General features: G+C 44.3%; 1 protein-coding gene across 7 annotated transcripts in view; it reads left to right on the top strand.

The window, feature by feature from the left end:
- The window catches only part of GCNT2 (glucosaminyl (N-acetyl) transferase 2 (I blood group)), a 128,296-nt gene extending 112,658 nt beyond the window's left edge, over positions 1–15,638 (top strand). For 6 of the 7 annotated variants that reach the window (XM_082638862.1, XM_082638861.1, XM_082638863.1 and 3 more), the window contains 2 exons: positions 7,118–7,210; positions 13,278–15,638. In XM_082638862.1, the coding sequence (XP_082494988.1) occupies positions 7,118–7,210; positions 13,278–13,468 (284 nt within the window). In that variant the 3' untranslated portion in view covers positions 13,469–15,638. The remainder of the gene's footprint in view (positions 1–7,117; positions 7,211–13,277) is intronic. The other variant, XM_082638866.1, reaches the window with a different exon arrangement.
- The last annotated feature ends 323 nt before the right edge of the window (positions 15,639–15,961 follow it).

Raw genomic sequence — 15,961 nt, 5'->3', positions numbered from 1 at the left:
CCTGCACCACCATGAAGTTGTGAGGAAACCTCTTTCAATACACTGACACCAGCATTGACTTTTGACATTTAAAACCAAAATTCTTGCTTATTTAACAAGCTAAGAAGTATGCATCTGAGCTTAAATAATAAGCAGGTGCTGGGATTTGTTACCACATATACAACGAGGACCACGCTGTGTAAGAACAATAAGGAGAAAGTCAAGTCAATACCAATAAAACTTGCGTTTCAAAGAAACACATTCGTTTATTCAACAAATGCAATTATTTGTCTAATAAAGGCTAAGCCCCAAGAAAACATTCCTGCTTACTCTGTAAACACTATCTCAAATCTTTGTTTAAATAAGTCTATGAAGAGCAAATGAGAGAATTGGATTTTATAGTCTAAAATGTTTTCTCTGATACGATTAGTGTCTTTTTTGCCCCGTCCTAAAAATAAGGCAAAATAGATGCTTCCTAGGATACTTGTGGTTTGAGGTAGACGTCTACCCACATACCCCATAACTACCCTCCTGACAAACTAATCATAATCATAATTATAACAGCAACCATAATAACACAATCACCTAGTCCAGTATTTAAAAAATATATAGTATATATATAATATGTATTGTGGGATATAGTAGTATATCCCATTAGTGGGTCATTTCAGTAGGTTTTTTTTTTCTTTGGCTGAGTTGGGTCTTCGCTGCTGTGTGCCGTCTTTCTCTAGTTGTGGTGAGCGGGGGCTACTCTTCGTTGTGGTGTTCAGGCTTCTCACTGCGGTGGCTTTTCTTGTTGTGGAGCACGGGCTCTAGAGAGCAGGCTCAGTAGTTGTGATGCACGTGCTTAGTTGCTCCACGGCATATGGGATCTTCCTGGACCAGGGCTCGAACCCGTGTCCCCTGCGTTGACAGGCGGATTCTTAACCACTGTGCCACCACGGAAGCCCCATAGTAGATGTTTTTATGGGAGTGAAAGGAGCAACTGGATGTTGGCACAAGTAATGGGATCAGTAGCTTTGGGGTTTCCATGTATGTTTTAACCTAAGACAGATTGAACTACTTACTGAATAGTGGTCACACTGTATATTCAGGCTATTCCATCTTTTGCTTGCCATTATCTCCTCAAAATAATAAGCAAGGGGGCTTCCCTGGTGGCGCAGTGGTTGAGAGTCCGCCTGCCGATGCAGGGGACACGGGTTCGTGCCTTGGTCCGGGAAGATCCCACATGCCGCAGAGCGGCTGGGCCCTTGAGCCATGGCCGCTGAGCCTGCGCGTCTGGAGCCTGTGCTCCGCAATGGGAGAAGCCACAACAGTGAGAGGCCTGTGTACCACACACAAAAATAATAATAATAATAATAATAATAATAATAATAATAATAATAATAATAAGCAAGGGATACCTACAAAGTATTCGAATAGAGCTGTCACTAGAGTCTTGCTGAGTGTTTGCTCTCTCCCTAAACTAGTTGTGCAAGACAGGACAGATGTGGAGAATCGATGATTGGTGGCCACCTAGGCAGTTGCTGTAGGGCAAACTGAAATGGGTTGGCCCTGGCTAAGAGGGTAAAAGAAATATTTTTCAATACTGAGAAGTAGGACATTATTATACCTTCAAGTATGGTAGCCTACTGGGAAGCCAAGGTAGCAACCAGGGCTGTCTGGTCCACACACAGCTAAGCGGTCCTCACCATCAGCACTAAAGCCTAAGGCGATGGCACATCCCTTGCGTGCCACACTCATCCATTCCCTTAAGGTTGATCAGTATCTCCAAATGCTGGGCCAAATGCTGTGAAGTCGAAGGCACCGTGACAACTGGCCCTCCACTCAACTCAGCTTTTCCCAACGACAGGTGGGCTGATTGTCTTCAAGGAGGTGATCTCGAGGTTCAAATGCATAAACAGTTGACCCTTGCACAACACAGGGGTCAGGGGGGCAGACTCCCGAAAATCCGAGTATAACTTATAGTTGGCCCTCTGTATCCAAGTTTCCTGTGTGTCTGAGTGTCCTCTGTATCTGAGGTTCCCCTGTATCCAAGGTTACTCTGAATCCAAGGTTCTATGTCCATGGATTCAACCAACCTCCTATTGCAAAAGGCTGTAGTATTTACTACTGAAAAAAATCCACATATGAATGGACCCTCACAGTTCAAACCCGTGTTGTTCAGGGGTCAACTGTATTCTCAGCAGAGGGCACTAGGATATAAGTACCAGATTCCTTCATAAGAGCAGAACTTGAGTGAGAATAGGAGGATGAGAAGCTACCTGGAAACTTGATGAAGGCTGAGGGGAGGACTTCCAGGAGAGGAGGAAATGAAGCTGAGTCCTTGGCAGTGTCAACTGTAGCCCAGGCTTGATTGTGCACAGGAATCTTCTGGGGACCTTGTGAAGATGCTGATTCTGGTGCAGGAGGTCTGGGCGGGGCCCGAGATGCTACATTTCTAACAAACTTCCAGGTGATATTGAAGCTCTCAGTCCAAGAACCACATTTCAGAAGCAAGGGTCTATTCCCATTCCTGCTGGATATGGCTGTGCCTCATGGGTTCTTTGCAAAAAAAACAAAAAGCAACAACAAAAAAACCAAAGTAGAATTCAACGTTGTCTGTGTTTGTCCCTCTCCCTACTTCTGCTCTTACAAGTGTAATTTTTAAAGCGCAACATGAATAGTATTTAAACAAACATGTTTGAGATTTGTCATCCAATAGAAAGTATAGAAGTTGAGGTTTGTAATTTTATTAGCAGGAGGTTAATAGGTGTTAAGCGTGGGGGAGTTTTTTGTTTGTTTTTTGTGTTTTTTCTTGGCCACGCCATTGCAGCTTGTGGGATCTTAGTTCCCGGACCAGGGATTGAACCTGGGCCCTCAGCAGTAGAAGCACAAGAATCCTAACCACTGGACCACTGGGGAACTCCCTATGTGTTTATTTTATTTTATTTTATTTTATTTGCGGTACGCGGGCCTCTCACTGTTGTGGCCTCTCCCGTTGCGGAGCACAGGCTCCGGACGCGCAGGCTCAGCGGCCATGGCTCACGGGTCTAGCCGCTCTGCGCGGCATGTGGGATCTTCCCGGACCAGCGCACGAACCCGCGTCCCCTGCATCGGCAGGCAGACTCTCAACCACTGCGCCACCAGGGAAGCCCTGTGTTTGTTTTAAAGACAACAGTCATTAATTATAAATGTCATGGTCTTATCTCTAGAATAATGGAATGTGTTTCAGAATAAGAGTCAGTTTGTGATGATCAATATTAATGAGAATGAAAGGGAAGAAAAATATTTTGTCCTTTTAAAAATGCAATCCTTTAGAAGAGGTTAAGGGACCTTTTGTCATGGCAATGTTTTATTCATACTTTCCTGCTATAGTTATTTAATCAAAATAGACACAAAAATCACATCAGCTGATCTTGCTGACATGAGTCAATATACCAGATTATCTCTTTGCTTTCCAAACCGCCCTCTCCCCACCCCCTAACTTAACCAAGGCGAGTTTTATTCTAAATTCTTTTAAAATGTGTGCTAAGAACAAAATAAAGAAGCTTCTTTTTGGATAGGCAAGCAGTAAAGTAACTTTTAAAGTAGTAAATGCAAACTAAAACAATAGGAAGAAATATTGCTTAATAAAGAGTGTTTTTCTTGAGTACTCCACATTTATAAACACAATTTTCAAGTTTGGCAGCAAGAAAAGAAGAATCTTGCCTGATAGAGAGCCCTCAGAGGTGATGACTCATACTATTTTCAGAAAAGGCTGTGCAAAATTTAATTTTAGCTGGGAGACCTTAGTACGATACTTGATTTAAATCCTCATATATTATTATGTGACATGAGGGCAAAAGAACAGAGCTTTTTTCTGTCTGAAAATGCACGTTTTCATTAATGTTTTTAAAGAGGAAAAAAAATTTATAACTAAGTTTTATTAGAGTACGGTTGCTTTACCACGTTGTGTTAGCATCCACTGCACAACAGAATGTATCAGCCATACGCATACAGGTATCCCCTCCCTTTTGGACTTCCTTCCATTTAGGTCACCACAGTGGGTTAGGTAGAGTTCCCACAGTGCACTAGGTGAGTTCCCTGTGCTATACAGCCTGTTCCCATCAGTTGTCTATTTTATACATAGTAACAACAATGTATGTGTGTCAATCCCAATCTCCCAATTCCTCCCACGCCACCCCTTTCCCCCTTGGTATCCATACCTTTGTTCTTACCAAAAATTTTTTTTTTTGGCTGCAGTTGGGTCTTCATTGCTGTGCATGGGCTTTTCTCTAGTTGCAGCGAGCTGGGGCTTCTCTCTCTTCGTTGCGGTGCACGGGCTTCTCACTGCGGTGACTTCTCTTGTTTCAGAGCATGAGCTCTAGGTGCACGAGCTTCAGTAGCTGTGGCTCGTGGGCTCCAGAGCGCAGGCTCAGTAGTTGTGGCACACGGGCTTAGTTGCTCTGCGGCATGTGGGATCTTCCTGGACCAGGGCTCGAACCTGTGTCCCCTGCGCTGGCAGGCGGATCCTTAACCACTGCGCCACCAAGGAAGTCCTACTCTATGTGATTAAATGGACCCTTCAATCTCTGTGACCCATCCAAAATTTATTGAGATGGAGAGGGTTATTGGAGATAGCACAGTGTTTCTCAAATAGGGAAATTTTGTACCACCAGGGGACATTCGGCAATATCTGAAGATATTTTTGATTGTCACAATTGGGGTGATATGTATTACTGGCATCAGGTGGGTGGAGTCCAGAGATGCTGCTAAACATCACACAATGCAAAGGAAGATTCTACAACAAGGAGTTGTCCAGCTTACATTGTCAATAGTGCCAACATGGAAAAGCCCTGGTTTAGCAAAATGGCAGCCTAATGCCCTCCTCTCCCTTTTAAAGGCTTTTTACGGTTCAAAGGTGAGTTAAATATTAATTGATAATGCATCAGCAAGTAAACTTTTGGTCAAAAGAACGACTGAAAGAACTAGAGAAGATGGGTAAATCAGTGCACACCAGTCTAGGAAAAATTCAAAGCTCAAAACCCATTGCTTGGGCTTCCCTGGTGGCGCAGTGGTTGAGAATCCACCTGCCAATGCAGGGGACGCGGGTTCGAGCCCTGGTCTGCGAAGATCCCACGTGCCGCAGAGCAACTAAGCCCGTGCGCCACAACTACTGAGCGTGTGCTCTAGAGCCCGCGAGCCACAGCTACTGAGCCCACGTGCCGCAACTACTGAAGCCCGCGTGCCTAGAGCCAGTGCTCCGCAACAAGAGAAGCCACTGCAATGAGAAGCCTGCACACTGCAGTGAAGAGTAGCCCCTGCTCACTGCAACTAGAGAAAGCCCGTGTGCAGCAACGAAGGCCCAACACAGCCAAAAAAAAAAAAAAAAAAACCATTGCTTGGGGGCTCATCATCTTTACTGGATGATCAGGAATTTTGTCTTGTTACTTACACTATCTCTTACTGCCCAGCACAGCGGTTGGCAACACCAAATGCTCAACAAGAACTTTAGCATATAAAAAGGATATTGTGTTAAGAGATTGCTTGAGTTCCATATGTCTAATATTGCAAACTTCATATAGGTGTGACCCTGGAATCTCTCTCACTTATTAGCACTAAGGAAATAGAGTGGCCTGTTTCCTGAGCTTTCGCTTTAAGATAGATGTTATCTGGGAAGCCCTAAAATTTTTTTTTTTTTTTTTTTTTTTTTTTTTGCGGTATGCGGGCCTCTCACTGTTGTGGCCTCTCCCGTTGCGGAGCACAGGCTCCGGACGCGCAGGCCCAGCAGCCATGGCTCACGGGCCCAGCCGCTCCGCGGCATATGGGATCCTCCCAGACCGGGGCACGAACCCGTATCCCCTGCATCGGCAGGCGGACTCTCAACCACTGCGCCACCAGGGAGGCCCAACCCTAAAATTTTTTGATAATAGCACTATTTACAATAGCCAAGACATGGAAGCAACCTAAATGTTCATCGACAGAGGAATGGATAAAGAAGACTTGCTTGGTACATATATACAATGGAATATTACTTAGCCATAAAAAAGAATGAAATAATGCCATTTGCAGCAACATGCATGGAGTTAGAGATTATCATGCTAAGTGAAGTAAGTCAGACAGAGAAAGACAAATATCATATGATATCACTTATATGTGGAATCTAATTTTAAAAATGATACAAATGAACTTATTTACAAAACAGAAACAGACTCACAGATCTCAAAATTAAACTTATGGTTACCAAAGGGGAAACATGGGGGGAAGTGATAAATTAGGAGACTGGGATTAACATACGCACACTACTATACATTAAATAGATAACTAATAAGGACCTACTGTATGTCACAGGGAATTCTACTCAATATTCTGTAATAACCTATATGGGGAAAGAATCTGAAAAAGAATGGAAATATATATCTGATTCACTTTGCTGTACACTTGAAACTAACACATTGTAAATCAGCTATACTCCAATAAAATTTTTTTAAAGTAAATTTGTTTATTTTTTTAAAATAATATTTATTATTATTATTATTTATTTATTTTTTGGCTGCATTGGGTCTTCTTTGCTGCACGTGGGCTTTCTCTAGTTGTGGCGAGCAGGGGCTACTCTTCGTTGCCGTGCACGGGCTTCTCATTGCAGTGGCTTCTCTTGTTGCAGAGCACAGCTTCTAGGTGCACAGGCTTCAGTAGTTGTGGCACGGGGGCTCAGTAGTTATGGCGCACGGGCTTAGTTGCTCTGTGGAATGTGGGATCTTCCCGGGCCAGGTCTCAAACCCGTGTCTCCTGCATTGGCAGGTGGATTCTTAACCACTGAACCACCAGGGAAGTCCCTTAAAAAGTAAATTTAATTAAAAGGCATTGAGACCAAAAATCTCCAGCTTCTTCACCTGCATTATGTTTTCATGCAATGGCATTTCTCGCAGGCTTGGGCACAAATTATGAATAAAACCAATAGATTGTTTTTGCTGGTGGCAAGTCTAGATCCATAACTACCAACTATTCGCATTCGCACTATAAGCCTGCTGTGGGGTTTTGTACCAATGATGAAAAATCTGAAATGAAAGATAATATACTGGGGGAAAATAAGCATGACTTGGAAGCTTAACTGATGAAATTGACACCTTTCTTTCTTGGTTCTTATTTCTGCTTTTCTTCTTTATCAACATTGCAGGTGTTCCTGGCTCCATGCCAAATGCATCGTGGGCCGGGAACCTCAGAGCTGTAAAGTGGTTTGACATGGAAGATAAACACGGAGGCTGCCACGGTGAGGCATTCATTTGAAACTATGAGGCCACGCTGCTTGTTGGTATTGGCATGAAGGTTGTGGAATACAGGGGTTCTCACAGAGAGCCCTGCTGGTTCATTTAGACCAATCTGTGAATTATTAAACAGAGTAGCAAGAGGCTTCAAGACACGGTCCTTGAAAAGTAAATCTAAGTATCGTAAAGACATTCTCCAGCTTATAATTACCTAGGGCGATGTAGAGGTAGGTTCAAATCATAATGGTGCTTTCTTCTTGCTAGTTTCTGCCTTTTCCTTATTATTCATTCCTCTTGCTGCTCCTTTGGGCGTGCAGCGGTTACGAGGAGAAAGTGGTCAGGATGAGAAGTGACGTCATGTTCTTACCACTGACTCCCATCCCTCATGTCAGCCTCTGCTCCCCCTACAGACAGGTTTTCAGGTGGCTTGGAGGTGTTTGCTGCAGCTCTGGCACGATGGCAGGTGACAGCAACAAGAGAGGTTTCCCCTCCAAGTGGATAAGAACTAGAAAACAAGTAGTTTTCATTTCTACAGAACCTTGTAAAGAAGGCTTTTCATCAGCCCTGGTGTATATTCAAACGCTTGCCTGGTACATGGTGGGCATGTGTATTTGTTGACCAGGACCAACATAACAAAGTACCATAGACTTGAGTGTTTCAAACCACAGAAATGTGTTTCCTCACGGTCCTGGAGGCTGGAAGTCCGAGATCAACGTGTCAGCAGGTTTGGTTTCTTCTGAGGCCTCTCTCCTTGGCTTGTAGATGGCCGTCTTCTCCGTGTCCTCACATGACCTACCCTCTGTGCGTGTCTGTGCCCTAATCTCTTCTTATAAGGACACCAGTCATATTGGATTAGGGTTCATTCACATGACCTCATTTTAACTTAATTACTTCTTTCAAGGCCCTACATCTAACACAGTTACAGTCTGAGGTGCTGGAAGGTTAGGACTTCAACATATGAATCTGGGGGAAATACAATTCAGCCCATAACAACAGGCAGTAAATAGACATACAGTGAATAAGTGATCGTGCGAACGGATGAGTGAGTGAATAGGAAGGTTTGCCCTGTTCTCCCTGTGGTAACGAGGTTTGGCCTCCTCCCCTCTTCCACTCAGTCTACGGCTCTGTCCTCAGCCCCTCTTATCTACACCTAATGTTTCAGATGAAAACCTCCCAACTGCTGCTTCTCTACGTCTTTCCATTACGCTCACCCTCCTTCCGGTGTCTGTCTCTCGGGGGTCCCCTTCCATTATGGATGGCAGCATCCTCGTGTCACTGCACAATCTGTTCTTAAGCATAGTCACACCTTTACCTCAATCAGCCCACATGTTCCCCAGAGGACAGCTCATTGCCACCTGCCTGCATTCTCATCGTGGCCTGCCCTCCTAGTGGGGGGAGGAGGATGGAGACGAGGGTACTTTGCTCTTTGATCTCCTGGGTCTTCCTTAGAACATGGACCATTTCCATCAGTTAGGGTCCCAATATTGGGGATAGGTTGCCTTCTCCACTTCCTTCGATCACCTTCCCTTTAGAACCACTGTGGTCATCCTCTGATCTGCTTCTCCACCTCTTCTCCAGCTGTGACACTTGACTCCAACATCCACAACAAGGACCCACATGATGTGATTGCTTTACAGCTCTAGCCCTCCCCACCCCCGCCAAAGCTCCTGTCCACTGTGTTTCAGCCACACACACAACCCACCCAAGTAGAGCTTTACCTTCAGTCTCCTTGTCATCACCTGTATCCAGGACCTACCTCAGTAGAGAAGGTATAGTCAAGTCAGGTTTGCATTTTATAGGGACCTTTACCCTACATGACAGATAGGGGCCATGAAGATAGCCCCTAGCCAGGAACCTACACAGGGTACGATGTTTGGGTAGCCCACGCCCCTCTCAAACAAATGTCTCATTTTTTCTTCTCTTAGTATCTGTTATGCCATCTGAAAGCCATACAGGGTTCATAGGATAAAAAAATGTTTGTCCCCAGACCACTCTACAGGGAAAAGAAAAAGACATACTCCAGAGGAAATAAAACATTTTGCTAAACCAGCAAGTCAGTAACACAATCTGGACCTTTTCCCCTTGGCTGTGAGTAATAGGATTTGTTCCAAACCTGTGAGTGTACCCACTTTACAAACTCTCTTAGCATTTCAAATCACAGAGTACCATTCTAGACCTATGGTCTTGAACTTGGAGCTCCCATCTCTGATTACAGTCTCTTTGTCACCCTACTAGTTTCCTTCACCAACTTACATATTATATATTTTACTGCCTTTCTCCCCAGAACAGAATAGAAGCTCCAACAGGGCTGGGATTTTTGACCAATTTGTTCATTGCTGTATCCCCACATCTGAAATATGTTGTTGTTGTTTTAAATGTGTTTGCTTTTTTAAAATTGGAATTTCCAGAGGTTTGACTTTCCTCCTCCTACTAGTTTCTTTCTGAGGACCCCTTGTCCAGCCTGTGTACTGTATCAGCTGTTGTGTGCTGTTCTTGCTAACATCTTAGGTTCCCTTGCCGTTTGATCCTACAAGGCTGATTCCTACACGTAATCATTACTGTCATCTGCTTTTTGCCGTTTGTGGCTCCTGAAGCAGGACATTGCTGAAGAATGTCACAGAAGTGCCCTAAATTCACCCACTGTCTACCTTCAGCTAGACCCTCTGGCTGCCTACTTACTTATTCTTTTATTTACGTCATTATTGTCCTGGTACTCTTCCCGGTGTACACCTTTTGAGTTTTTCTGCCCACCTTTTTTTTTTTTTTTTTTTTTTGCGGTACGCGGGCCTCTCACCGCTGTGTCCCCTCCCGTTGCAGAGCACAGGCTCCAGACGCGCAGGCCCAGCGGCCATGGCTTACGGGCCCAGCCGCTCCGCGGCATGTGGGATCTTCCCGGACCGGGGCACGAACCTGTGTCCCCTGCATCGGCAGGCGGACTCTCAACCACTGCGCCACTAGGGAAGCCCCTGCCCACCTTTAAGCTCCCAATCTTATGTTAAAACAGCCTTTCTACTCTCAAAAAGTGATCAGTTCAACTTTAGGAAGAACTTTGAAGACATTTGATTAAAATCTTCTTATCAATTCCTTTGTCATGTCATCCCTTTCCGCCATCTTAGAGCATTTTGGACCCATTCTCTCATTGTTGCTTCCTGTTTCAAGAGGAAAACTTACCTATCATCACAACCAAGGTCACCATCTGGTCCCAGTTGTGTGTGGATCCCCCTAAATTATCCCATTGCTCTCTTGCATTCTCAGTGTCTCCCCCTTTGCTGGTTCTTTTCCTAAGCAAAGGTGTACTTACTGCCTCTATCCTGAAGACCAAGCTGTCTAGGCACCCTCTACTTGATCCAGCCTGAAATCTCTCCTGTTCACTGCCTTTTTTTTTTTTGCGGTACGCAGGCCTCTCACTGCTGCAGCCTCTCCCGTTGCGGAGCACAGGCTCCGGACTCGCAGGCTCAGCGGCCACGGCTCACGGGCCCAGCCGCTCCGCGGCATGTGGGATCCTCCCGGACCGGGGCACGAACCCGCGTCCCTTGCATCGGCAGGCGGACTCTCAACCACTGCGCCACCAGGGAAGCCCAGCCATTTCTTAAGCATGGGCGTGCTGCCCACGTACCGAGGTCTTCCCACCCACTACCCGGTTATTCTTTAACTTCCTTAAACTCCGGCTTTTTTCTCCAGTGATTCTCTCTGTCTGCTGAACTTCCTTCCAGCCACCTTGAGTTAATCACCAAGTCCCGTCAGTCCTTCTGTGCTCTACCTCTAATAGCCTTCTTTTCCCACTCATGGCAGCCATTAACTTTGAACAAACTCTCTGGTTTACACAATTACTGTAGTCTCTTGATTGGTTCCTAATGTACCCTGCAAAGCTCTGCAAAATTAATCGTGCTAAAATCTATTTCATCATTTGATTCTTCTATTCAAAAAAGTTCTTCAGGGGCTTCCCTGGTGGCACAGTGGTTAAGAATCCACCTGCCAGTGCAGGGGACACAGGTTCGAGCCCTGGTCCAGGAAGATCCCACATGCTGCAGAGCAACTAGGCCCGTGCACCGCAACTACTGAACCTGAACTCTAGAGCCCGCAAGCCACAACTACTGAAGCCCGCATGCAACAACTACTGAAGCCTGCTCTCCTAGAACCCGTGCTCCGCAACAAGAGAAGCCACCGCAATGAGAAGCCCGCGCACCGCAACGAAGAGTAGCCCCTGCTCGCCACAACTAGAGAAAGCCCCTGTGCAGCAATGAAGGCCCAACGCAGCCAAAAATAAATTAAAAAAAAAAACACCACTTCTCCAGCCCTTTCATAAGAAAGGGATAAAAAGGCCCAACCCTTTATGGGATAAAAGAGGCCCAACTTTCATCTATTTTAAGTCAGTCGACCATAGTCGTTCTACCATATGCAAACAAATGCTGCAAAGAGTACCAACTTCCTTGTTTTGAACCTGTTCCCCAACAAACTCTATTCTAGCAGAAAATTCTCATCTCTACATTTTCCAGAGGCATTTTCCCACCTGATGCTTTCCCATCCATCCCCCTGATGCTTCCCAATCCTACCCACCCGTGAACTCTCCACGCATCCTTCTCTACCCTTTTATTCAACACCTATTAATTTAACACCTAATATTTACCAGGCACTGTTCCAGAGGCTGGGGACACAGAAGTGAACACAATGGTCTCAAATTGTAGCTCTTCAGGAGCTTATATTCTAGTCTGAGGAGAAAGACGATAAACAAACAAACACGTTTGTTGGTAATAAGTGACCAAAGGAAAGTGAATCAGGAAAGAAGGGAAGGAGGTCAGAGACAGCCTCATGAGAAGATGACCTTGAAGCAGAGACCTGGGTGGTGCCAGAGGGAGCCTTGAGGCTGTCTGGTAGAAGGACGTGGTACAGGGGAGAAAGAGCAAACACGGATGGATGCCTGGGGGTGCTTGGGACCAGCAAGGAGGCCAGTGTGGCTGATGTGAATGTGGAAGGGTTTTTTGGGGTTTTTTTACAGCTTTATTGGAGTATAATTGCTTCACAATGGTGTGTTAGTTTCTGCTGTATAACAAAGTGAATCAGCTATATATATACATATGTTCCCATATCTCTTCCCTCTTGCATCTCCCTCCCTCCCACCCTCCCTATCCCACCCCTCTAGGTGGTCACAAACCACCTAGCTGGGAAGGGTTATTAAAGGTTATAACTGAATGAGTAAGTGGTGGGAGGTGAGTCCAGGTGATGAGCGGGCCAGAGTCTGAGGAGTCTTGAATGCCATTGGTAGGAATTTGGCTTTTACTGCAAATGAGATGAAAAGCCATTAGAGGGTTTTGAGCAGCAGAGACATCTTCTGCTTACATTGAAAACAATCACTCTGGCTGTTGTGCTGGGAATGGAGGCGCTGGAAACCAGTTATTGTAACAATTCAGACAGGAAGATGGAGGCGGCTTAGACTAGGATGCAGGTAGTGGAGGTGGTGAAAAGTGGTCAAATTCTATTAGTATTTTGAAGGTTGAGCTGACAGGATTGCTACCAGATTGGATGTGGGGTGTGAAAAAAAGGGGGAGAAGTGCCCAGGGCACTGAAGAATAGACTTGCTGTGGATTGTGATGGGGAAGACTTGGAGAGGATTAAGGACTTCAGACCTGACCAATGGGTGAGGTTTATGACTCACCTAAGAGGAGAGATAAAGCAGGGACTTGGCTAGACCAGGCTGGAGCTCAGAGAAGAGACCTGACCAATACAGCCCATAAAGACTTCTCCCATCTGTACACTTCTAGAACTTCTCATCCATGAAATCCAAAGTTCATGATACAGTCCATGAACGGCCTTGTGATGCCTGTTGTGTTACTTCTTTGTATTATTTAACTCTCATTTTCTTCAAATGCATGTTTGTACCTCTTTCTCCCCGTAGAAAGTTTAACTGCCTCGTGGGCTGGGCCAGCACAACGCTGTTTCATCACAATCCCGTAGCCCTTGACACAGCGCTAGCCACGCAGCAGTCAGGCAGTAACCCTACCATTTTGCAAGCTCACTACCCCTGACTCAAAAAACAAGCCTGTTTTCACTGTTTCTTGTTCTCTTCCTTTACAGGCCACTACGTCCATGGCATTTGTATCTATGGAAACGGAGACTTAAAGTGGTTGATTGATTCGTCAAGCCTCTTTGCTAACAAGTTTGAGCTCACTACGTACCCCCTGACTGTGGAATGCCTAGAGCTGAGGCTTAGAGAAAGAACCCTAAATCAGAGTGAAATTGCAATACAGCCCAGCTGGTATTTTTGACCTACTGCCACTCACGACTGCAGGAAAATCACAGCTGGAAAGGAGAGCTTTTCTTTGTGAGAAAAACTTGGCCTGGGTTATATGAACAGTGTCAGGGCCAAGGTTATGGCTTCAGGACCTGACTACATTACAACATGTTAAAATATTCTCTGGACACCATGAAATATGCTGTCAGGATGGTTGCGCAGTGATGCTGGCGCTTTGGCCACTCTGGCAGTTTCTTGAGGCTCACTCTGTATCAGGCTAATGTTCTGATCAGTGATAAACTGTCCTCAGATTTGCATCTGATCCTCATCGTATATAAATGTTCTAACGAAAAGCAGAGTTGTGGATAATACTATTTAGGAGAAAAAGAATTGGGTTTCTTTGAAGAAGGAATCTTTTATAACAGATCTCTAGCCACACATTGATGGATATCCCCTGCTCTTTTCTTACCTGCACGTAGGCATAGAAATCGCTTTTTTGGGTAACTGACCAATCTCCTTTACAGCTTGAGCTCCTAGAACTGAGAACTAGATCTTGTTCCTGAGTTTCAACAGTAGCATTTTCAAGTTTCCTGTGTCTAAAGTTCTGTATAGAATTTAAAGCCATTCACAGGAGACAGAATTTAAGACAGCAGTCCCTGCCTGCTGCTTCAGTAAAAGGCCCCCGGGGGGAATCAGTTTCTTGAATGTTTGTCAGAATGTGCTCTGATCCCATTTTCTTGTTTTCCATTGAGAACGTGGAAAAGTTCTTGAAGCATGAAGAATTTCTAGAAGAGAGGTGCTATTGCATGGGTTTAGCTTCAAGCCTTGAATATCTCAGAGTAAATCACTTTCCTTTATTGCCACTGCTCTCCACCCCGACCAAAGTGATCTTATCTGCAAAGTTGGAGACCAAATTCTGCCCCGTGAGCCTTTAAGGAGTCCATAGTGTTCTCTGGGTAGCTTTGCAATGCCTGGGGGGTCAAAGGAGTGCCTGGATTTTTAAAAGCTTTCAAATGTGTGTGAGCCTTTTGGTCACTTATCCTTCGTCCCATTCATGTATCCAATTCATTCATTCAGCATCTGGTCAATAAGTATTTCTTGAGTGTTTATTATACACCAGACACATGCAGAGACGAGGAGAAGTTAAGTCAGAAGCTTTTTCACTCTAAAAGTCCTGGCAATAACGTCAACGTGGGAAAGGCTGCTCTAGAGAATCTCACAGGGTGGCTGTATTTTAACACCTTCCTGTGCAGGGTTGTAGACTGTGATATCAGGCCCAGGATATCAGAAATTACAAAGTGAGGTCTAAATCAGATTATTCCCAAGAGAGAAGGGAAGGAGGAGACGGAAGCCACAGCCAATTGTGTTCTAGGTGTTCTGCTTGCTCCTTACGTCTCATGGCCTTCAAATCTCACAACGCTCTTGGGAAGCTCGCATGATTACCCCCATTTTGCAAATGAAGTGAGTGAGGCTTAGAGAGGTTTTTAGTCAGCATTAGGAAACAAGTTCTCTGTCTGAGAATCGGGATTCTCTTATTGGTCTCCTTTGTTCATTTCCTGAGGTGGAACATTTAGAGAAGGTGAAGTAAAGCCATATTTAGCATCCCAGAATGGTCTCAGTGTTAATATTGAGAAAACATCCTGTCACCTCAGAAGAATATGAAGTCTACTCTTATATTCCATCCAGTTGCTTGATATTTATTTATTCTAATGAAAAACAGTAACTACAATTAATGATACATTTAATCCACGCAACATTATTTTTTTCTGTAATTGTGCCTGTTGAATGTTAATCATATTTAATGACTTCTAGTGACTTTGAAGTAAAGCCTTTTTTTTTTCCTGCTACTGAAAAAAAAGATGGAACTGTATTGGTTGATGAAGAGTCAAGGGGTAGCGAACACACCCAGAGCTAAAGGCAGAATCTGAAGATCACCTTTTTTTTTCAACTAATTTACATGATACCACTTGAGAAGAAGGGTTGCTTTACACTGGATCTTTCTCTTGTAGAACAAGAAATCTTTTGGAATAGAAGATGTTTACATGTCCATTGTTGGTCATTTCTTCTGTGTCTTAAGTACTTTAATATTGGAAGAGTGTAGTGTTTGGACTAGTGGGTTTCTGCTAGCCCTTGGAGATGCCCTGAAAACTTTGTTTTTGATGATGTTCCATGTTGTTTTCTTGAAAATAAATTAATATATTGTTTTCCACCTTTGGGGCTATTGTGTATTTTTATTTGATTGGCATTTGAAGATAATTCTCCTAACATTTTCTAAAAAATAAAAATAAATACATTCATACATACACACATATTTGTCTTAAAATGCCCATCCACTGAAAAATAATTAAGCTTTTCCTCTGTGGAGTGTTGGGGAGAATAACTGGGAATGATAGAGAAGAGAATATAATGGAAGATCAGTTTCATTTAAATTGGGTACAACCATTTTAAAATCTGAGGAAGGAAGAAGTTAGCCTTCTATTCTTGCCCCCTTTATTTATTTTTTAAAAATCAAGGTACAATTTAGGAA

Source organism: Mesoplodon mirus (genome assembly GCF_964341445.2).
Source record: "Mesoplodon mirus genome assembly, chromosome: 12".
Classification (NCBI taxonomy): Eukaryota; Metazoa; Chordata; class Mammalia; order Artiodactyla; family Ziphiidae; genus Mesoplodon; species Mesoplodon mirus.
This window is presented reverse-complemented; position numbering and strand designations above follow the sequence as displayed.